The following is a 23968-nucleotide window of genomic DNA, read 5'->3' on the forward strand; positions in this document are numbered from 1 at the left end:
AAACGCGAAGCTGTCAAACGGGAACTGTCAAACGTACTGTTTGTTGTTGTTTTGCTGCCGCCCAGCTGGATGACATTTCTCGCGGGGTCACCTTGAGTTTAATTTTTCTGTAGCACACAGAACAAAACTGATCAACTGTGGTCGGTTAAAGTTGTGGAAAAAGGTGAGTGAAAGATAGCGCAAACTAACAGATAAAATACGTATTCTTTGCGATGCTAACCTACACTGCATTGCGGAACTCAAGGAAAGGTATATAGCGAAGCCTTATGAGAATGTTTACTGCTGGGCCGCAGGACACCGAAGGACAATCGTGCTAGGTGGAAAAATTGTGAAACTACCTGTAATGCAAGCATGATTTGACCTACTGAAGCATTGGTTTGATTTTATAGCCATGTGATCAATAGTTTCTAGAACAATAATGTTTGAAACTCGTCAATTTTGTCTGATTGCTGTAACGCACTCAGTGGACCCAGCGTACAAACTAATGAACGGCGAACGGATGGCAAGAATGCGATTGTTGTGTGATGAAAGAGAGTGTGCACGTGAATTATATTTAGCCAAATATACACACCACTGGCTGCGGTAGCAGATGGTGACGGTACCACCGCCAAGCATGCCATCGGAATCTGTTTGTAATCAACGGTTCCGCGCCCCTTGGAGGTCGAGTTCAAAGATGCGAAGAAGAAGCTGATGGCACACTGCACTTCATGTTCGTGTCGATCAGCTGCTGAGTCGACGGTTGTGTTTGTTGTTTATTTCACCCGGTGGGAGACGATTCCCGATGGCGCCCTCGCGATAATAACCGCCGGGCGAGATTGTGGATTATCAGCAAAATTGCTGGTGCGTTTAGCGAGCGCGCGCGCGCGAGCGTCTGGCTTGAGGTGACGATCGTGCGCTGCTCGGGTCAGTAGTGTTGCATCGCTCGATCATTGCATAGTATGTCCCTGCCGAGAAGACTGTCCAGTGCTTTCACACCGCTGGTGATTAGAACGAGACTTTGCTATAGCTTTTTTGGTTAAAACTCATCGTTACCCCATGCGCGGGCGTTCTTTCTGTTGCAGAGTGCCATCGAAGAAGTCATCGAGTCAAGCGCCATGGCTGATGGGGTCATTTCAATAAAGCTAGCCATACATGACAGCAACCAAGGGGATGGAGCTCTCTATCGGCTGAAGAAAAACTCGCTGGTGCATGTGCATCCGGGTGCATCGCTTCTGGGACGCCGGGTTGCGCTCTACTGCAACTACCCAGCGGATGGTAAGATTTCAGCTTAACTTGCCGGGTGGCTTGCTATATTACACTATGCTGTGTCTTTACAGATAAGGAGTTTTGCCGAAAGACCTACAGACGCCTAGAATGGTGTTCGGCAGCGGGATCACCGTTGGAAACGAGCGCGAGCGGATCCGAATACACCTCCATCAAGGACGTGGATTATTATTGCAATGTTCACTTTACCAAATCGGGAGCGTATCACTTTTATGCCTTGTACGAAGAGTGTCCCGAGGCGGGGGCACAGGCTGGCCTGTACGTACAAATTGAGCCGCAGCTGTCGGTTGGATCGGGAGAGGCCGCCACAACGCTGCCCCTCGATGCCATCCGCTGTCAGACGGTGATTTCGAAGCTGCTCGGACCGTTGGACACGTGGGAGGCAAAGTTGCGCGTGGGCAAGGAGTCGGGCTACAACATGATTCACTTTACGCCCGTGCAAGAGCTGGGCGGATCGCGCTCCGCCTACTCGCTGCGCAACCAGCTCAAGGTGAATCCGGACTTCCAGAGCAAGGGCGGCAAGGAGGTGAGCTATGACGATTTGGCCGTTTTAATGCGCAAAATGCTTGAAGAGTGGAACGTTGCATCGATCTGTGACATTGTACTGAACCACACGGCCAACGAGTCGATCTGGATTCGGGAATATCCGGAGTGCAGCTACAATTGCTTCACCTGTCCGCATCTGCGGCCGGCCTTCCTGCTCGACGCAATGCTGGCCCGTGTCGGAGAGGACGTGAAGGACGGCATGTTGGCGCACGTTGGCGTGCCGGAGGTGGTCGAAACGGAGGATCATCTGCAGGCCATTCGTTGGCAGATCCATTCGAACTACTTGCCGCAGGTGAAGCTGTACGAGCTGTACCAGTGCGATGTGGACAAGTACGTGTCGCGGTTCAACGACGAGTGCAGCAAACGCAGCCCCAGCCGTGCGCAGGATATTCCCGAGGGCGATATAAAGCTGCGGATGGACCCGGAGCATCGCCGACTGGGTGCAGAGATCGACTTCGAACGTGCCATGAGCATCTACAACGTGTTCCGGCAGGACTGTTTCGATGAGGACAGTCGTAAGCGCAAGTGCACCGAGGTGTTCCGCGCTCGGTTGCAGTTCCTGAACGAAGAGGTGCGCCGGGAAATACAGGAACATCTGGACTACGCCATCGACAACTGTCTGGCCGGCACACGCTATGAACGTGTGCAGGGCGATGGACCCCAGGTGAAGGGCATATCGGTGAAGTACCCGCTGTTCATGAAGTACTTTACGCACTACGGAACGCAGGGTAAATCGCTCAAGGACATCGAGAGCATGATGTACGGTGGCGCTGGCAAGCTGTTCATGGCCCACAACGGATGGGTGATGAATGGGGATCCGCTGAAGGATTTTGCCCGTGCGCAAACGGGTACGGGCAATGTGTACCTGCGCCGAGAGCTGATTGCCTGGGGCGACAGTGTGAAGCTGCGGTACGGCGATAAGCCGGAGGACAGTCCGTACCTGTGGAAGCACATGCAGGAGTACGTCGATACGACGGCCCGTATCTTTGACGGCGTGCGGCTGGACAACTGCCACTCGACGCCGCTGCATGTCGCCGAGTACTTGCTGGATTCGGCGCGCAAAGTCAACCCGGAGCTGTACGTAGCCGCCGAGCTGTTCACCAACTCCGACCACACGGACAACATATTTGTCAATCGGCTCGGCATTACGTCACTGATTCGAGGTAATTAATCGCCGACGAGGTGATCGTGGGTGAATGGATTGATTTGATCGGTTTGATAGATTAGTCTAGAATGCCCAGTTATGCCGCGTTATCTCGGACGGGTGATTAAGCAAGCGAGCGTTAACGAGCTACTGCTTGCATTGCCAATCGCTGCAATGGGATGTTTATATGTTTCGCATTGATGTTATTTTTGCCCCGCTCTTTTCCGTACTTTCAGAGGCCCTCTCGGCCTGGGACTCGCACGAGCAAGGTCGGCTGGTGTATCGTTACGGCGGGGCACCGGTCGGCGCATTCTTCCCCTGCCCGAAGCGTATCCTGGCGCCGGGCATTGCGCACGCCCTGTTCATGGACCTTACGCACGACAATCCATCGCCGGTTGAGAAACGGTCGATCTTCGACCTGATCCCGTCGGCCGGCCTCGTGTCGATGGCATGCTGTGCGACGGGTAGCAATCGTGGCTACGATGAGTTCGTTCCGCATCACGTAAGCTTCGAGTGGACGTTCGGAGATTGTGTTTGTTTTATTATAGCCCCGCGAGTTACCCCTATTCCTTTCCCTCTCTCTCTCTCTCTCGGAACAGGTTCATGTGGTGGACGAGGAGCGACAGTATCAAGAATGGGGCAAGCATGTGGACAAGAACACTGGACTGATTGCGGTAAAGGAAGCGTTTAACGTACTGCACGGTGGACTAGCGTCGCGTGGCTTCGACCAACTGTTTGTCGACCAGATGCACCCGGACATTGTGGCCGTAACGCGTCACTCGCTTTCGAATCACGAGACGGTGATCCTTGTCGCGCACACTGCCTTCAGCTATCCGAACCCGTGGGCCGGTCCGACCGGCGTGCGTCCGCTCGAGTTTGAGGGCGAGTTCAAGGAGATCATTCTGGAGGTGCAGATCTACAAGAAAACGGGCCAAACGTTCGATAGGCCCACGGATTTCGCCAAAAATGTAGACTACATCAATGGCGTCAACGAGTATGTGGTGGACTTGAAGCGCAATCTGAAGCTGGAAGAGTCGGACATTTTCGCCAAGGAAGCGGTCGTGAAGGGTAACGTTACACAGCTTCACTTCTCGAATTTGAAGCCCGGCTCCGTGGTGGCGGTGCGAGTCGCGCTGAAGGAGAGTGTGCGGGTACATTTCGACACGCTGCAGTCGTTGGTGCGCGAGTTCCACCAGGATAGGGGCTCACGGTACGCCGAGCTGCAGCACATCCTGTCCAAGCTGGACTTGGTGGACTTTAACAAGCTGCTGTACTGCTGTGCCGAGGAGGAGCGTGATAATGGCGGTGGTCCGTACAACGTCGAAGGATACGGCGATCTGGTGTACTGTGGCTTGCAGGGTGTCATGTCGATTCTGTCCGAAATTGGACCTAACAACGACCTGGGCCATCCGTTGGCGAACAATCTACGCAACGGAAACTGGTTAATCGGTGAGCGCAATACGCATAGCATTAGTTCGTTTATTATTTTACTAACCAACTTTTCTTCCAATAGACTACTGCTCCCAGCGTTTGATGAAGTACGAGAAGCTGGTACCGATGGCCAAGTGGCTGGAAAACAATCTAAAGTCACTGAAGGAAATTCCTCGCTACATGATACCGTCCTACTTCGACGTTATCATCACGAACGTGCACCGTTTGGCGATGGCCGCTGCGTGCAACTTGATGTCGGACTTTGTGCGCCATGGATCCAACTTTGCGCGCCGGCTTGCGCTGGGATCGGTGCAATGTGTGGCTGACTGTCCATCGGCAAGCCTGCCCAAGCTAAGCCCGAACGTGAGCGATCCGAAACCACCGAGCCACTGTGCTACGATGGCTGCCGGGTTGCCTCACTTCGCGACGGGCTATATGCGTTGTTGGGGCCGAGACACTTTCATTGCAATCCGTGGCCTGACGCTGCTTACCGGACGTTTCGATGAGACGCGTTACATGATACTCGGGTTCGGTGGATGCTTGCGGCATGGATTGATCCCGAACCTGCTGGACGGAGGTCAGAACGCACGGTTCAACTGTCGCGATGCCGTCTGGTGGTGGCTGTACACGATCAAGCAGTACGTCGAGGAGGCGCCCAATGGCAAGAGCATCCTGAAGGACAAGGTGTCCCGTCTCTACCCAACGGATGACTCTGAAGCGAAGGCACCAGGAGAATGCGTAAGTAGCAACACTTTGCGATGGTGCCATTTCCGTGAGATAATGTGGGTTTTTGTTTTGCCGTAGGACCAAATGCTGTACGAAGTGATTCAGGAAGCGCTGACAGTCCACTTCCAAGGGTTGTCCTATCGCGAACGCAACGCCGGTACTCGCATCGATGCCCACATGAAGGAGAAGGGCTTCAACAACCGCATTGGTATCAACCCGGACACGGGCTTCGTGTTCGGTGGCAACAATGCCAACTGTGGCACGTGGATGGACAAGATGGGCTCCTCCGACAAGGCCGGCAATCGGGGCATTCCGTCGACCCCGCGTGACGGTTCGGCGGTCGAGCTGGTCGGACTGCAGATGACCAGCCTGCGGTTCATGCAGGCGATGGCCGAGCAGAAGGTCATCCCGGTGTCGTCGGTCGAGCGCACCTCGTACAACGGCACCAAGACGGTGTGGACGTACAAGGAGTGGGCCAACAAGATTGCGGCCAACTTCGAGAAGGAGTTCTACGTGGACGAGTCCTGCGAAAGCAACTACGCCAACAAGCGTGGCATCTACAAGGATACGGTCGGGTCGGAGATCGCGTGGACCGATTACCAGTTGCGTTGCAACTTCCCGATCGCTCTGCTGGCGGCACCGGAGCTGGCCGATCCGAAGCATGCCTGGCGTGCGCTGGAGAACGCCAAGAAGTATCTGCTCGGCCCGCTCGGCATGAAAACGCTCGACTACGAGGACTGGGGCTACCGTGGCAACTACGACAACTCGATCGACAGCGACGACAAGACGGTCGCGCACGGTGCGAACTATCACAACGGGCCGGAGTGGGTGTGGCCGATCGGGTTCTACCTGCGGGCGCGTCTAATCTTCGCCAAGGCCAACGGCGTACTGAAGGAGACGGTTGCCGAAACGTGGAAGATTCTGCAAACGCATCTGAACGAGCTGCAGCGCTGCCACTGGCGCGGGCTGGCCGAGCTGACGAACGAGAACGGTGCGTACTGCAAGGACTCGTGCCGAACGCAGGCCTGGAGCATGGGTTGCGTGCTGGAAGTGCTGTACGATTTGGAAAAGTACGAAAAGGAGCTTTAAATGTACGCCGGCAAACGGCTCGCCCAACTGCCGCTCCCACTGGTGTGGAGTGTTTTAGTGTTTAGCGTTATTATGCCACTCAATGCCATACCTTCTGTTGAGATTGTTTTGTTTTGTGTTTTACTCTATACGTTGTTGATTGATCGATTGTGTTTATGAGATTAGATGCTAGTAGAGGAAGCGGATGTACAATGCGTTTGCGCACACATGCTGTTGATAAATAAAGCAACAATACTCAAACGAATGCTTGTACTGATGAATTGCAACTGTTAGGCGCGTTTAAAGTAGCGGCCACACTCCATCGTAACTCCATCGAGTGAAGCTCAATCGCAAAAAGATTCGTACGGCATTACAAAACCCAAAAGCCCGACCAAAACGACCACACAATGCACCATCGAATCACGGCCGATTGAAAAACGGACTAAAACGAATGCGAAAGTAACGGAAGTAAAGCCACGCCACGTACTGCGTTTTTTGGGGACGGTCAAAAACACTGCAGTCCGTGTAGTCGATGTGACAATGTTAATTAAAACGAAATGCGTCATGCCAACCTACCAACGACACTACTGGTGTTTGGCGCTGTTGTCCCGCGGTTTAATAGTGATCGCATCCAATGTTCCCAGTTTTTTGTTTTGTTTTGTTTTGCGACTGCCGGCAGGGCGAAAAATCGCACGAAAAGAGTGACGATAAATTATCACTTTCCAATTACTATTAACAAGCGCTTCGGGCAAGGGTGGGGGTGGGGGGAGGTGGGTGGTGATGGTGGTTAACATTTCGCTGCTTCGATTTATTGAGTGCGGCATTTGCAATCACTCGAATCACGTGCTCCTAGAAAGAAAGGGTAGCTTTACCCCCGGAGGTAATTCGGGCTCGTGCATATTTATGCAGATGTATGGCGGTCGAAATAAAGCTTTATTAAAATGAGTGTAATGAACAGAGAGGGAGAGGACGCTCGCGCCGCAGAACGGAGGGGAAGGTTTCTGTGGTATTTGTGGGGGAAAGAACCGTCGGCATTACACCCGATTGAGGGTGCTGCTGCCATGCGGAGAAGGATTTATGTTGCTCAACTTCGGTATTACTTTCGACGGGAGCAATGGTGCAGTAAGCAAATAGGGTTCATAGTTGTGGTACATAAAAACAGGGGCGATGAGTTTCCAGAAAAAGTTTGTCAATTAATTGAGTGTGAACTCCATTGATTGGTGTTAAAAATAAACTTCGCCGAGGAGAGAATTTTCTTCTATGGCATCATTCCCAATTTGCTCCTCATTCTTCCCAATGGAGAACAATAGACAACTGTGAAAAAGTCACACAAAACATGAAAATTTCTATGAAATATTAACAAAATAGTGTAGCCAACGCCATTCTTTCCAAAGCTTTTAACTAAATGCTGCCCTCCTATTCAGTAACAGTTTAAAAACTATTTCAAACAAATGTAGATCATTTGGTAAACAGCCAAATCCCACCCTTATGAAAAAAAACCAACCAACAACAGCAAACTGAAAATAGTTGCTAAAAGTTGTTTGGCAAACTGTTCTTTGCTGCCTTTGCCGACTGTAATGGGAACTGTTCGCTAATTAAGACAGATCGTAGCGGAATGGACTACGAACTCGATGGACCGGGTGCGGTGGAGGGGAGAGAGAGAGAGGATAAATTCGGAATTTTGCTGATGCAGTTGCAGAGTGTGTTTGGATTTGGGAAACCTCCCCCCTCCCCCCATTCCCTCCCATTAGTTGCCCATTCGTCCCAGTCCCACTCCCGACGACTGACTGATGAGATGATTGCTCTGCGGGGTGATTTGCGCCTTTCAGCAAAAGTTTGTCTTGAACAGCAGTGCCCGTCCGAATCCAGGAGATCATCAGCAAAACCATCAGAAGTGATAGCAGGTGAGACAGGGTTAACAAACCGGCGTAACGAGCGGCTTGGTTCAAATGGACGATTAAAGTAGAAAATAGAGAGGCAAATGCACTTTGCTTGCAGAAGCATCGGTGCATGCATGGATGGAGTTGAGGGAGCTTTGCTCGAGTGTAATAGCTTGCCACAGCTCGCTTGTGGAGTCGAGAATGGGCCGCTAAACAAAAGACGGATGAAGTGAGGGAAAGTAGGAATAGCAGGTGAACGGTCTGTCAACTGCAGGTGAACGGTTTTTACACCGAAGAAACCAATCCGCCGGAACTAGAACCTACGCTACGAAGCAATACGAAGCAATAAACACTGACACGTACGTGCGGAACACGCCGACAAACAAAGCGGCAAATCCCGGCTCCTTTTCGCCCGGAACTGCTGTCCGTTCGTGTAACGGAGGCCAATTGCATACAGAGAAACCCCGAAGCAATCACAATGTACAATCAACCTACCGGGGGTACGGATGAATAGGATGTGAAGGAACTAAAGTCGGAACCAGTGAACCGTACCTTACCGTGCCGTATGACCCTCGGCTCAGCTCATGCTCGCTATGGTCATTCGGAAGGTGAGGATTTAAATGAAAATTGATATGGAAATCGTTTGCACGTGCCATATTCTCATGCCAGCTTTCCCCTGCCCCCTCCCAATGGCCAGCCAGTGGGCAGTGGGCCAATCGGACAATCGAAAGAAAATGAAACCCATTGGCTGGGATGGGAAATGTGTTGTGAAAAGGGCGGTGCACCAATACTATATCCGTCGCTGGATTAGGTCGCCATGTTTGTCGGTGTGTGTGAGAGATTAGAGCGCTGACCAATCATCGGGTATGGGAATTGATGCTTTTCCGGTCCCATAAAAAGACGGAGATGGATTAGGGAGGGAAGAGGGGCATACTTCACCCGGGGAAATAATCCGATACCTATTGACCTTACTCTGACCGACGTGTTGTAGTGGAGTAGTAGCGTGCAGTAGTATCAGCACGGTTCCGTCCTCGGCACGTAAGCACATCCAAATAAGCACGTATAAGCATTGACACTTCTTCAATTCTTAGGGTTCTACGCCCCTTGAGTCGTCGCCCAATCTATGGTGGAACATCATTTTGTAGTCGAGCGAAAGCCCCAACGCCCGAGTCGTGCTAAGAACCCAATTAGATGTTGAAGAGCCATGTGAGGAGGAATGTGGACCGAGCCGGGGACAGAGGATGACGACTTTTTTGCAATATTTCCAAATCAAAACGCAAAGAAATGTTGCCATTATTGAAGCAAAGTGTCCCATTCCCAGTTCCCAGTGGTTGGACCTAAGATGGGATTTAGGTGCGTCCGGAGGACAGGAAGAACGGAGCGCACTGGGAGCGGGGTTTTGCATTCAACGAAGGGACAAACGGAAGAAAAGCGATGAAAATGGAAATTTATTCAATCATCTCCACATTGATATTCATGCGTAATGAACCTCTTGACGGTGTGGACGGACGGACGACGGAGTGATGATGGCGCGTCCCGGAGCGCGAAGTTTCGCATGAAGTTGGCAGTGCTTAAGCACGCAAAGCTTCGGGAAAGGGGTTCGACGTCAGGATGTCTCAGGCATCATACACAATCCCGGGCGGGCATTCTTCACGCTGGGCGCTCTCACCCATCCCCCGAGGGCATTGGACCAAACATGTGCGATATGCGTTCACCTGCTCAAAAGGAGTTCTTTTTTGCAGAGATTTCCACGGTACGGTAAGAAAGCTTTCATTGAGAATGTCGTAGAATTGGAGCGCGCACAGCAAGTGTAACGCATTCTCTGAGTGTGCTGATATTCGATTAAATTCCCGCTAAAACAGATCGATGACGTTTGCACGTTCTGCTTCTGCCCGCTGGCACCCCGAGGATGCTGCCGAAGCTTTCTTCAAAGTCGTGCTCGTCCTCTGCGCTGGATTTGTTTAATGGAATGAAAACCGTATCGATTTATTGGAGCGGCAGTAATTTTTCGTTGGAAAGTCGCGTACTCTGAAATTAAAACCATCACGATATGATGCTCGGTGCCGGTGCCGGTGAGGGGTGTGGTGCGTCTCCTACAAAGATGTTGCATTTTTCATTCCCCATTTGCTGGCGCGCGTGGGACACCGTTGTGGCCCTGTGTGCCGGTGTGGATCCTTCTTTGAAGGACAATACGCTTGCGGCTACATGGGAGAAAATGCACGGCCAAACATAAATGAAAGAATAATAAGCTCCACAAACATAAGCGTGCGTGCGTGCACACCAACCATATGTGTGTGAGGAACAATAAGGCGCAGTGTGGCGTATTTTATGAGGTAATTTCTGTTCAAAAGTTTCCTGGAAATGGTGAATAAGTAAGACGACCGGCTTGAATATTCCCGTGAAGTGCTTTCATTCCAGTTTTCCCTCACTCTCACTTCTCTCCCAGGTACTTTCCCACTTTCTTTCTTAGCTGCTGTTACTCAAGAGTTGCTCGAAACGCATCGCATCGTTTCAATTTCTCCTACGCATTAGTCGTTTATTTTCAATGTTTATGAACCATCACACGTGAACCGGGTTTGCCATTTAACGAATGATGATAATGGTTTGTGTTCTCTGTTTCCTCTTTCCTCCACTGTCCAGCTGTCCACTTCTGCACAAGTGTCCCTCTTCTACTGGCCACACTCTCCACAAGTGATGATTGTTGTAGTTTTTGTTAGATTTGTTTGTGTTTTGGTTTGTTTGTTGTTTTGATTTATACAGAGAGATTATTTGATTTATGTTCTTGTTTCGTTTACTTCTTTGCATCGGCTTCCTCCTTCTCCATGGGATAAAATATTTTGTCAAAAGAAAACCATTTCAGTTTGTAGTTTGCGGTTTGCTTCTCATTGTTTCTGTTCTGTTTTTTACCCTTTTCTTTGTAACTCTGTATGTCTGTTGTTTGGTTTTTGTTCGTGATCGTTTGTTTTTGTGTCTGTTTGTTCACTTTCGTGTGCTAGAGCCACCGTTAGCAAGTTTGCTTGTTTGCTCTTTCTTACTTACTGCTGCTTTACTTATCCGACTTCCTGTATTGCCTACAATTGGGATCTAGATTAGCCTTACATGTTCTGTCTCCTTCGATCGATTGTGCTTCCAGTGCCTCTAGGTAGCACTGTTCTGAGCATTCGATCTGCTGTGTTTGCTAAAATGAAGTGGAAAGGGTTTGAGAAAATTCGGCTTTTTTGTTCGTTTACTGTTTAATTACACATTTCTCCCCTGCATCCTCTTCTTTGCCTCCCATTCTCACCAACGTTTGATTTAATTCGTCCATGTTACTCCATGTTTCTATATCTATTATTTTCACAAACTCGTTTTTCGTCACTTTTTTTGTTGTTGGGGGGTGTTCATTCGTATTGTTTGCTTCTCTTTCTTACTAAAATGTTTACGCATTTGTGTGTTTATCGATCTGGGTTGCAGTTTCACTCGTGTATCTGTGTGTCTCTCATTTAGCCTATCTTACAACGGTTGTACGGCTTGTCCCGTGTCCCATTCGGTTTAAGTCTTAAATTCGGCGCGGCCCTGGAACGAAATGCTGGCTTGCTTTTTCTTCTTATTCTTCTTTGCAGGCCGCATCTTACCGCATTCCTGGGCGTGGGAAAATGGGGAAATATTGACTAACTTATCTAGGGTATCTTACTCGCTAGGATTCTTCGAATCCAGTACATCATAGTGTCCAGATAGTGTAGTTTACTGTCATTCCGCCCATTTTGACTGTTCCCTTTCCTACTAATCGCGAGCCCCCCTCTTTCCTCTCCCTCACCTTCATCCACTTCCTCACTGCAGGGGGCATGCCATTAAATTTAAATATTATTTTTATTATTATGAAGTAGAAACTTAACATTTATACATTTACAGTTCACCTCCGCGACTCACTCACTCACACACTGACTGGGAGAATGATGATTCGTTCGCGTGTCATTGGATTCCATCCTTATGTACCGGTTGCATCTTCCCGTTGCATTCAGTTTTGCAAGTTTTTCCTACCTTTTTTGCCAGTGTTTCTCACTCGAAACGTGCTGCTGCTTGCACTGCTGAATTGTGGGCGCACGTTGATTGCATACGCTGCTCGACGTGACGTGACGTGAGTGCGTTCCAATCAGTGTCTCGGAGATCTCGCTGGCCCGTCGTTGCCAAGTCCACCGGGCATTCATAGAACGTCGCCGTCGCCGCCATCGCTCGGTGTTGCTGTTGTTTCGCCGCGCCGGGAAGAAGATCATCTTGACTGGCACGCTGGCGGATATTGCACCGGTCGGGACGCAGGTGTAGTTGCCCGAGTCGCGCAGCGTGGCTCTGGTTAGCATTAGCCGACTGCTGGTGCCACCCTCCGTTTTCTCCGTCTCGAGGCTGATGCCACCGCGGGCCGAATCAAAGTCAACGATCGACGATCCATGGTACCTGAAACGGAGAGAAGCGCACAAGAAACGAATGAACGGACGGAACGCTTTAGCAGAGTCGTTGGATCGCTCACGTCAACGAAGGACGAAGGACTACACGTACCATGAGATGGACGATGCATGGACGTTCACAACACACGACAGGGAGATGGTGCTGCCCTTCTTCACGTGCACCTCCTGGGAGCCGATAATCTTAGCACGGGCGGCTGTTGAGAGAAAGTCTATAAGTGACGCAGTGAAGTTATCGTGGGAAAAGAATGGATTCGTGTTACTAAAGGTGTTTTTGCTGCATCAACGCTGGTAGACAGGGATACTACGTAGAGGGATGAAGAGAGGCGGCTTAGATGTGGTGGGGGAAAGGGTAGGAAATGGGTAAAGAATCAATCCACAACAAACTAAAGCGAAGGAAAGCGTGGTGAAGTTTGCACTCCCGTCACTCAATCACCAATCTCGCGTCCGGTTGAGATCGTTAATGACTTCAGCAACGGAAAGCAGCTGTGGAAATGCACTGGAACGGAATTGCAATTGCGATAATTGCGTTACATTGCTGCGCATTTCGCATCTGTCTAGTGTGTCTCCACCATTTTGATGGGACTTGAGAGCGCAAAAATGTCGCTCCAAATTTAAAGCTTTGTAAATAGCACAATTTCCATCGGTTGTGGAAGAAAAAAAGAAGGAAAAAACACACACACATGATGTCCGGATAGGCATAGGATCGATCGATGGTTGCAGCACATCTGGCCATCCATTTGGAATGGGTTGAGAAGTTGGTTTTTTGACAGCCCATGCGGAAATGCGAAACGTTTTAATTCGTCCCACTTTAGCAGCAGCAGCTGGGCTCTGGGTTTCAGATCCAGGTTTTTTCCTTCCTTCCTCCCATTGCATCGTCGGCGTGGCTTGATGACACGGGCTCAGTTGCTGACAGGATCGATGGGCTGGACTTCTTTGTAGTCGATGTCGCCGGCACAAAAGCACGACCGGTCTGGTGCCGTCAGTACGCGTACGCGTTGAGCTTGCAGCTGCATTAGCCCCTGCCTTTGCCCTGACTGCGATTGGCTTAGTTAGTAGCTTTCCATTGGCGGGGTGAACGGTGTGCGTTCTTTTTTTGTTGTTGCCATTTTGCCCATTTGCCCGGTACGGGTTGAAAGCGGGATAATCCTACACCAAGTGGACGGATCTGCCGCGGATCCGAGTCCGAGCTCGAAACAGGCATTTTAGCTGTCTCGCCGTCTCGCCCTCCGTTTCGATGGAAAAGTGGCACAAAAATTAGAATAGTTTGTGCTGGACACATCGTGCAGCAGTAATTTGGACACGTTTCAGTGTCCGGTGTCGATTTTACGGACCGACAAAATCGAACAGCACAACTTTGCCCACTGCTCCGGTACGGTTTTGCGACGGGCCTTTTGTCGTGTTGTCGGGTGTCGAGGCAAACTATTGTGCCCCGATGCTTGTACATCGACACAATAACGCCATGATGAACGTGAAATGGTGAGGGGAAATGACAGTGGGGGTGGAGTAGGTAAAGCGGATTCGAACGAATAGTTTCCGGAACTTATATTGCGAGTGCAAATTGTACGTAGTTCGCTTTCTATTGATAACCGTGCACGTATGACAGATATGTTACGGTGGTTTTCTAATTGGATCTATTGCACGAGTCGGAAATATGCTGCAACCAACCGGTTGTTGTAACGACCAGCGATGCAGCAATCGAAAGTCAAACAAAGTTTCAGCTGTGGCTTAAATGTGATGCAAATTTGTCAAGAATTTTTAATCAACTCTCGACCGTTGTTGCCGGTCGTCTGCTGGTATGGTACTGGTGCCGGTGCAACAGCAAGACGAACCGATGTGTTTTCAAGCGCAAAAGTGTATTTGAGCGTGAATTTCAAACGTACAAAGTCATGCAGACGCTCCTGTGCGGGGATAATTCTAAGAGACCGATGTGAGCAATTATTTCACCGATCGCTGAACATCGGTGAAAATCCCTCAGGCATTTGTGAAGTGAGTTTTGTAGCTTTCAAATTCATATTAATTAATTATACATGTGTACCAAACTACAGCCATAATATTTACATTGAAAGAAATAGAAGGGGTTTAGAGTTTGTTGTGAGCATCCAATTTACAGACAACATTGCCCTAAACCTGAAATGCTAAACGCTTCAACCAATCTATGAGCACGAGATACTATAACACGAAACCTTTTAACGGTATGAACGGCTCAAATTAAAATGATTACGAGCTTTCAGCCATATGCACCGTATTCACCCCTTTGCGATTAATCATAATTTGTTAAGCGCCACTAGATTATGAACCCACCAGTGTGCAATTGTCTCGCTATTGTGACTGTGAAGGGGTGCTATTTAGCTCACCGAATGCTGCTGTATAGTCGTGTGCTTTGCTCCACTCGAATACCTGCCACAATGGAGAGGGAGCTACAAGTTCGCGTTCGCGCGAGAAAAACAAACGCAGAACATTTCCTCCACGCTTTGCTCGCTGTGGATGGATGGAAGGAGCGGGAACGAGCGAAGCGAACTGATACTATCGTTACGCGGCATCGACCACACACATTCACATCGACCTGCCCCCCCCACCACCCACCTCCCCTTCCCACCCGAATGATGGCGATAAAAGACGGATAATGACAGGATAAAACAGTGGTTAGCGCCAAGGCGAAATAAATAAGAGCAATCTTGTCTGAGGCTGTGTTTGCCGGGGCGCCACACTCGCTGGCATCGTCCGTATCATCATTGTGCGCCAGAAGGATTTCTGCTGTAATAATGGGAGGCATTAAAAGTTGCCGCACCATTCCATTGCCATCAGTTTTAGGCGCGGGGGGTCGGGCTCGGGATGATGGGGTGGATTGAAATACTTTCGATTTGTTCCCTTTGCTTCCCGGAGATGCAACAAGGTACAGCGCACAGCATTGCGCCCGAGGTGATGGGGTATTGTGTGCCATTAGCGTGTGGTGGCGTAAATTCGTGTGTTTGTGTGTGTGTGTGTGTGTGTGTGTGTGTGTGTGTGTGTGTGTGTGTGTGTGTGTGTGTGTGTGTGTATGTATGTGTGTGTGAGTGTAGTAAGCAGGAAAGTATAACGGGATAAAGATCTGGTCGCTTGTACCAATGCGCGATCAATGATCTTGGTCGTACGGTCGTTCGGAGGGTGGAAATAAAATGGAGCAAATATAATAACGTTAGCGACGGAGTACGAGTCTCGTGGGGGAGCATTGAGGGAAGAAGGGAGCCGAACCTGAACATTAAACATCCTTTCCCTAGGCTGGTGAATGAGGAGAAGAAGGTACAGAAGCAGGTAAGGAGGAGGAGGAGGAGGAGGAGAAAATCGTACGAGTAAGCGAATATGCGAACGTGCTCCATGCGAACCAGTTCCATGTTCGGTTTGCCAGATTATGAGCTTTTATTCGAGCGCACCGGAATGGCTGGCTGGCTGGTGCTGTGGCTGGTTGGAGGTTGCACTTTTTATATCTTTTAATATATGATTTACGATTGTCGTTTGGTAGAGATAGCGCAAACAATAAATGGGTTTAAAAGCGGCTGCGGGTAGGCGGCTGAGAGGGTGTGTGTGTGTGTTCAGAGTGGAACAATTGCATCGTAGCCACGTTTTTGTTTCGCGAACCGCACTGAATCGAGGGTCGGGTTGTTCTTTGAAAATGGTATGAAAGCAAGAAAAAAAAGGAGAACGGCCATACAAACACACTCACACACATTTGTGGAGCGTTTCTCAATGGTTGTTGTTTGTTGGTGGATTGAGAAAGTCGACTGTGAATGGTTTTAATGGAGTTATTCCAAGCTTTGGGGATGATGCAGGGGTGATACTGCGTGAGAGGGACCGGGCCCCAGCATGGTTTAAGTTTTGCTTTCACAACATCGATTCGGTTTCATCGTTTGCGTACCGACAAACGATGGAAGGTAGAAGGAACGGAGGGACTGTGCAAGCTTATGGGTGGATTGAAATCGATGCGCGACCGTGCCCGTGTACGCGGGAGGAAGATGGTTTATAAATCACGAGTGGATTAAAACGAAACGCTGCAGCAGTATGTGCGATACCAAAACTGGGAGGGATTTGCTCGAATTCGTCGAACAACTGGAATGAATTAGATTGTGGTTAGCGATAGGTAGAAGTCACTACATACCAATTAATTTGAGTGAACGATGTTTACGATGAAGTACTGGGCGTCTCCATGAAAAAATTGGTGAAAATGTTTTTGTAATTATTTGTAAATATTTCTTTCATTTGGCCCATGACCAGCCACTCAAACATGGAACAAAGCTTTCATAATTAATTTTCCTAATAATTCAATGATCCATACAAGCATTCTTCAACAACGTGTTCATAAAGCTTCCATTTAAGCGAAGTACTGGGCGTCTCCACGAAAAATGATCGCCTCAGTGATATGCTCAAATAACATTCATTTTTTTCCCTCAATTTTTTCGACGTACTTACTATTTAAATTTAATCTTTTGAATGCACAACGCTATCGAAAAATAAACCCAATGTCAACTCTATCTATGTTGTCACTACGAAGAAAAGCCATCCGAAAAGCTCCGTACACTTCCGAAAGGTCAAAGTGTGCTCTGTACTGCGAGCAAAGCTCGTTCGTTCCAACCGTCTAACAAGCAAAACAAAGTAGCATGCCTGCAATAAGTATGAGGTATGACTGGTGAAATGTTTTGCATAATAGTGAAAAATTAAAGGTACACAAAACCATCAATTTTACTGCTGACTTTCGCATTCAAACAAGACCATCGTCGGCAAGGGACTCTAGTTGCCCGTTTTCTGTGCTTTTTCCCTCTTGATGCTTGCCACTCACTTACTCTCTATACTCGTGCCACAATGCTCCCTCCCCCTCGGTGGCGGGATGATTCTTTTATTTAGCGTTCAATTGAAAGCACACTTCCGGCTGCCGACGGTCGTTTGCTGAGTATCGTTTGCCATCGAGTGTCCAGTGGAAAGAAGTGGGATCTCTGCCCCTTCCTGGAGTGTATCATTATGTTTTTAGCATTCATAGCTCATACATAAACACCGAAGCAACAACAGCAGAGCTGAGCATGGTCAAAGCACCACCCGACCGCAAGTATGACTGTGTATATATGTGTATGTGTAAGCGTATGCGAGCGTGTGTTTGTACGCTTTTCCTACTTTTTGGTGCGTGTTTTTTTATTCTTCTTCTTCATTATTTCCTTGCGGCTTACGTCTTGCAAACAAATAAATCCTTTGCCAACTTCTATCATGACGGGTTTGGTTTGCGTGTGCGGGTTTTCTCCCGCGCCAGCAAAATCACTGCCACAAAACAGCACACACAAAAAAAAGTTCCCATTCCGTGTGGGCCGAACGAACGAACGGAAGAGTGGGAAAGAAGGTTGAAGAAAACAAACCACCATTTGTCTATGGTGAGTTGGGTGGGTCGGAGCACACGGAGAAGCAAAAGTTTTTTATATTGTTTTTCGATAGTTTTTCTTTAGCGCGCAAATGGGCAGCACAAATGGGCCACGGAGAGAGAGAGTTTGGGCCGAGAACAAATGAGGAAAGAAATGGCTAGTTCGTACAAAGTCGAACACGATCGATCGATCGTTCGCGGGGAGAGAGTGTGTGTGTGTGTGTGTAGTTCTTATTCTTCCCTCTCTTAGTGCTTCTTGGTTGGTTGCATTATCGTGTTCGTGGTGCCGTTGCAGAGGCAAGTAATCGAGCCCGTGCCAAGAATGCTTGGCAAACCGGTGACCTATGGGGTCGGCAATGAATGCAAAAGAAGGGACGCCAAAGCATCACGTAATCGACCGCGATTCTATCGACAAGACACGAGCAAAAAAGAAAAGGGAAAGACAAAACGACCGTACAGCAATATAAAAACGAAATGAAAATGCTGGTTTGCGTGCATGTAAACGGCCACACTTGGTGTTGAAATGGCCCCGCTCCTAACCATTCATTCTGCCCGGCCGTTCGTCCTGTTGTCCGGGGTGGGTTGGAAAATTAGGGGTGTGCCTTTCTTTAGCTATCGCGCCATCGTTAATATCACTTCACGCTGCATAAATTAGAACCGACAGTGATAGTTCCATCGTGCAACCGGGAGAGTGAGAGAGGGGGATACTGTCACGGACCGTGCGAGGTGGGAGCTCGGGAGGGAGATATACTACTTTAATTTGAGTTTAATTTGCATGTCAACCCTCCGCGCCGCCGGTCCGTGATTGTTGCAGCACCCGCTCCCACTCTACCGTCTAGCTGTGTGGAACTGCTGATTTGCCTTCGCTTTCGAAATAATGTACGGCACCGAACGCTCACGCCAGCGTGTGTGGCACGGGGGGAAAACGGACCGGGAAGGGTGCTGTCGGCTGCAGAGTGTTATTTATTGAAAAGCTCATTCGCTTGCACGGACGCCTCGCCAGCCAACGGAGGAGTCAGCCGTGGCTTGCCCGCGTGGTGTCATTAAGGTGCAGTGTGCATGCGTGCGTGCATAACATTGGCAAACGGGTGCGGCAGGGTATGTTGCTTTCTCGATTGACAATTTCAATTTTTATCAAGCCACTCGTGTCGCTTTTCAAACCCCCGCCGGCGCACCAGCTGCGCGTCTCGATGGTTCCGCGACAGCTACACGCACGGTCGATGGTGTGTCGTTGTTGTTCGCTCCTCATTTTATTCAGCTTCAGTTCGGTGCGACTCGGTGGTGTGTCGCTTGTTTTTCCGTTTTTACCTTTTTTTTGCTCACACTTCCTACCCGGTGCATAGTTCTCACGATCGTATCAGCTGCGGCTGCTATCAGCGTTGGCTGCGTATATGTTACGTACCACACACACATACACAAGGGCGATGGAGCTGGTCGTACGCTCTTCTTCCCTGCTGCTGCTCACGCTCATGGTAAGTAGCAAGCGCACTTTAATGATTATAAATTGAAAATGAATTTTAATGAAAACATGCAACGCTGCAACAAATGAACACCCCGCTGGAGAGTACGCTTGAAAGTGCATTTGGCGAGTGGGTAGGTTCCACCTCCCCGTGTGGGAAGGGAGAGAGAACAGAAAAGGAGAGGGTTTATTTTTGTACGAAGCCCGAACCCACCCTTTGCTCGCTCGCGATGAGTTGTTGTTTCCCTTGTTGTATTATAAAGAAAGTTTCTCCACTCACACACACAAAAAAATGGGACCAGCGCGCAACGTTCCGGCAAGCGGTCATGTCGGTCATCTGTCAAATTTTGTGTCGGTTTCCTTTTGACAGCGCTCCCTACCCTTTTTTGTTATGTGTTTGTTTAGCAATTTAGGGGTGTTAGTGTGTGTGTGAAAATGTGTGAAAATTGTATCAAATTAACCTACATAACAGACTGGAGATAGCGTGATGAACAAGATTAAGTTTGTTTGCTTTTGAGGTCGTTGTCCTAGTGTTTTGTGAGAACATAATCGGGGCGCACCACTTGTCTAATTTTCCATTTATTCAGTCCGAAAAAGAGGTCTGAAATCGATCATAAATGAAGGCTTTCATACTTCACAAAAGAACGAATCGAAGGGTGTTTTTAATCGCGTTACGCAAACGCTGAGATAATGGGCGATGAAAATTGTATCTAAAATGCTAGAGCATGTAAATCGCATCGCCCGCATTTTTTTGTAAGTTCTTTTCACGTTGCATTTAATCCCCCGAAATCCCAAACACGATACTACACGCTTGGGTAGGGCTTTCGATTGCGAGCTTGTTTGCGTCATTGCGTCATATTTTCCAGCGTCCAGCCACAAAATCGTGCAAAGGATGTGAGCTCGTGGTACGTTTAGCGCAACCGAGGGCGTTACTGCTCACCGGCTCCGAGTCGTTAGATGAACGATAATGATCACCATTCGTTCTGAAATCAATGCTCGGGGTTCTTTTTTTATCTTAATCCTCCCAAATCCTTCAGCCATTGCATGCGCAGCAAATGGGGTTTTATTTTCCGTACGAACCACCACAAAGGGGCGAAAAAAGCTTCCCCGCCGTACGATGATAACGGTTGCGCTTCTAGGGGTAGGGTCGAAATGGAAAGTCACTTTTGCACCTGCAGCGGAAGTGACACCATAATTCAATTGCAAAACACTTGCCGAAAACATGTTCCACCGAAGACAATGGGTAATCGGGGGCCATTTTCTTCCCACACAGTCAATGGCTGGCGGATGGGGAGGATATTCCACACAGAATAATCACCCACAAGCCCGCCAGAGGGAAATGGAAGTTAAAGAGAGTTTGCTTGTTTTTGTTACGCCCAGTAGCCAATTCCCTAGCCGGGTTGCATTAAATTAAGCGAAAGAAGAGTAGAAAAAAACCGAATGCCCCCGAAATGCTGCAAAATCGACCATCACCCGCTAGTGCCATCCACACGCGAGGTGGCGAGTGTTAAATGGGTGGAAAATAAAGTTATTCGATTCGGTCGTACGGACGCTTATAATATCATTATAATTATCCCAACCCAGGCACTGGATCCCACGGCACAACGGCCAATTCGGATCGAAATGAGGGGGGAGAGGGACTTTGCATTTGCATTTGTGTGTGTGTGTTGGTGTGGGGTGATTCACCGACCGAGGAAGTCTGCATCGGTTGTACTCGCTTTGATACGAACGGGATAGAGAGAGAGAGAGAGAGGGAGATGAACGGTTTTATGCGTATTCGAATGTGGCATAACGAAATTTTACTTCCATTTTTTTCTGTTACAGGAAACACTGTCCCCCCACTCACACTGGTATGGGGGTTTTGGGAGGTGAAACTCTATCGTTTGGGGTCCAGTTTTTCTGCAGCTTCGAGATAATACAGCCTTCGTGCTGTCGGCTCGATCAAGTTCATTGTGGACTGTACCATCGGGGGAGGGATTGAAACAACAACCCCAACGGGGGGAAAAACGTTGATAAAGGTGAACCCCACATACCCATAGGCTTACCGGAATTTTCGGAGTGGATAAAGTAGTTGCGCAAGGTCCGATGTGTGTGTGTGTGAGCTTGCATATGCATGGAATATAAACAAATTGGCTAACGCAGGGCAAGCGCAATGAAGCTTCCGTGTTTGCAGAAGGGCCCACTACTTGCGTAGTAATGTACGGGACAAAGTTCTCTTTCCCCAAGGGGGCAGCATGGAGCCTCGTTGAGTGTGTGTGTTTGTGTGGGAGTGGTGTTTGATAAATTGTTTAAGCAAATTTTAAAGCGTACCGGTCCATAAATAATACCATTAAAAATCACTTTCTCGTACCGAAACAGGGCTATATTTCAACCCGACCACCCGGCTACTGTCGGGAACCCGTTTTGGGAATAGGTCCTACTGTTTGTATGTGTGTGTATGTGTGTGTTTGTATGCCTGTACGGGACACAACAGCGAGGGAGAAAACCAAAAAATAGTTTAGCTAGCTGTACTGGAACCATTTTTTTGCCTCTCCTCCTTTGTTGCTGCTTGCAAAGCTTCCCACAGCTTCCCACAACCAGCCAGCCAGTCAGCCAGCCAACCAACTAGCTAGCGCTGCTGCGTAGCAAAGTAAAGGGCAAATGCAAAAAACAATCAACTACACGTGTTAGTTCATCCTGGTAGGTTAACGCAGCACCCGGAGCTCCCGGAGGTGCCCGGAAAGGATGCCCGTGTTTTTGATGTAATGTATTTATAATGCGTTCCGTCGTGCGCAGGAGATGCAAATTTATTCCCAGCGCTACTATTACCGGCACGCTGGCGCTCTGCTCTGCAGGGAGTGCTTAAAAACTTTTTACCCTGATCGTCGCACACACTGATTTTCTCACACTGATGCGCCTCACCTGACGGAGGCGCTACGTGCATACATACACGCACCGGTTGAAGCCCGGCGACTGATGACGCTCAGCCAGCCGGTCCCGGGCGTCCCGGGCAGCAAAGATTAGAAATGATGGTCAATAATAATGAATGCTTCGAGATTAGCGGGGCCATTGATTTATGCAGTCGAGAGCGCGGCTGTGGATGGACATTTGAATAAAGCTCGCTTGGTGCGTTTTTTGTGTGAGTGTGTGTTCGTGTGCCGTGGTTGTGCCATCGAGCATAAAGTCGACAGCGGGCCATGTCGCACGGAAATCCCACGGTTTTGTTCCGCGCCAGTGTTGTCCACTGGTGATGATAAGTTATTGGCATCGAGCGGGGTGAGTGTTCAGCAGGGGGGGAAAGCTACCTTTTTCGATCGCATCCGTAATGTGTCCGTGTTGCGTTTTTCCCATGGCTGGTCGGATTAAGCGTGCAGTGTTCAATTAAACTGGGCTGTTATTAACTACAACTACCACCGCGTGGACTCTACATGGGGAAAATGGGAAGCGAAGCAGAAGTAAAGAGGAGTGAGGTACGTGGTATTAAACAATTTATTGGAGGAAAACGAGTGCACGGATTGGTAGCGTTCGCGGACAAGAATCCTCTCAAATTACGAGCAAAATATCCCCCGTTTTCCCGATAGATATCTAGCTTACCGTCCACCTGTACGTGTGTGTTTGTGCACGATTAAGTCCAACAGGAGTCACGTAAATCAGCCATCAGTCGGCTGAATGGGGAAAGCGTTCCCGGGGTGGAAAGGGTTTAAGAGCATTAAATTGAGTGCAATGATGCGGATCAGTAATGAATCTCGAATGGTTGCACTTAGCGGGGAGTCACCATGGCAACGGAGCGTGCATCCGTGAGCGTACAAGAGACGAATCGGGCGGATCAGCATTAATCCTTGCTTTCTATTCATTCTCTTTCCCTTCCTCTCTCTCTCTCTTTCTCTCTTGCACTTGAGAATAGTGCGCGAATGCGAATGGGTAAATGAAGTACACACATATTAGTCAAAACGATCTTAACAAGCGCTTTGCTTTGGCACACGCACACGCGCGTTGCATTAATGCCCCAAGTCCTGCGCGTTCTGCATAAATCCTCCATTAGCAAGGTAAATTTCACCTAATTGGGATCTCATCAGCCGTACCAGATCGCTACAAAACGACGGCCAGCGTTGCTTCCGGCACCGCTGCTTTGATGTTGGCGACAAACTCATTCACTCCGGAACGCGTTCCGCGGCTCGCGGGCAATGGAAACTAGTTAGTGCTACACGCGGTGACACACAGAGGATTAGCGAAGGGGCGAGCGATGGGACAACCACTTCCTCGGAAGATGAATGCGCGCTGCTTCCGCTTTGGATTGCCAAACGAAAACACCCCATCGCAGCACCGGGCGGAGGATTATTTATTCAAATTTATGATCGTTTCCCGGTGGAGATCGTGTTCTGCTGTCGTCTCATTCATTCCCGCGCATATGACGACGACGATGATGATGATGACGATGACGAGAATGACGAGTCTCGGTGACGGCCCCAACGACCAGTGTGCGTTGGAGGAAGAGTGGGTGCAACTCGAAAGCCCTCCCCCACCCAGCAGAAAACAGCAACATATTTATGCACATGAAAAGACGCTTATTTATCATTCGCCATTGTTTTGACGTTTAAGTAATTGCGTTCTGCATGTACGACACTCGTAATGCTCGCAGTTGTGGTCGCATCA

General features: G+C 49.1%; 2 protein-coding genes across 10 annotated transcripts in view; one reads left to right on the forward strand and one right to left on the reverse strand.

Moving 5' to 3' along the window:
* The first annotated feature begins 37 nt into the window (after window positions 1-37).
* LOC120897818 (glycogen debranching enzyme) lies at window positions 38-6443 on the forward strand. 2 transcript variants are annotated; one of them, XM_040302942.1, is made up of 7 exons: window positions 38-163; window positions 1062-1254; window positions 1317-2972; window positions 3190-3455; window positions 3553-4402; window positions 4467-5122; window positions 5189-6443. In XM_040302942.1, the coding sequence occupies exons 2-7, from the start codon at window positions 1095-1097 to the stop codon at window positions 6197-6199; spliced, it is 4599 nt and encodes a 1532-aa protein (XP_040158876.1). In that variant the 5' UTR covers window positions 38-163; window positions 1062-1094; the 3' UTR covers window positions 6200-6443. The 2 variants fall into 2 exon arrangements, with proteins under 2 accessions (XP_040158876.1, XP_040158875.1); XM_040302941.1 differs by lacking the exon at window positions 38-163 and adding an exon at window positions 849-980.
* Window positions 6444-10564: 4121 nt separating this feature from the next.
* The window catches only part of LOC120893765, a 135595-nt gene continuing 122191 nt past the window's right edge, over window positions 10565-23968 (reverse strand). For 6 of the 8 annotated variants that reach the window (XM_040295858.1, XM_040295851.1, XM_040295854.1 and 3 more), the window contains 2 exons: window positions 12592-12709; window positions 10565-12489 (listed from right to left, as the gene is read on the reverse strand). In XM_040295858.1, the coding sequence (XP_040151792.1) occupies window positions 12075-12489; window positions 12592-12709 (533 nt within the window). In that variant the 3' untranslated portion in view covers window positions 10565-12074. The remainder of the gene's footprint in view (window positions 12490-12591; window positions 12710-23968) is intronic. The other 2 variants (XM_040295859.1, XM_040295857.1) reach the window with 1 other exon arrangement.

Source organism: Anopheles arabiensis, chromosome 2 (genome assembly GCF_016920715.1).
Source record: "Anopheles arabiensis isolate DONGOLA chromosome 2, AaraD3, whole genome shotgun sequence".
In the NCBI taxonomy this organism is placed as follows: Eukaryota; Metazoa; Arthropoda; class Insecta; order Diptera; family Culicidae; genus Anopheles; species Anopheles arabiensis.

Bases quoted from the DNA above. Each gene is read 5' to 3' on its own strand.
- LOC120897818 (XM_040302941.1), top strand. From the start codon at position 939: ATGTCCCTGCCGAGAAGACTGTCCAGTGCTTTCACACCGCTG. The intron at 1,255-1,316 runs GTAAGATTTCAG...GTGTCTTTACAG, and splicing joins CTGCAACTACCCAGCGGATG to ATAAGGAGTTTTGCCGAAAG. The intron at 2,973-3,189 runs GTAATTAATCGC...CCGTACTTTCAG, and splicing joins CATTACGTCACTGATTCGAG to AGGCCCTCTCGGCCTGGGAC.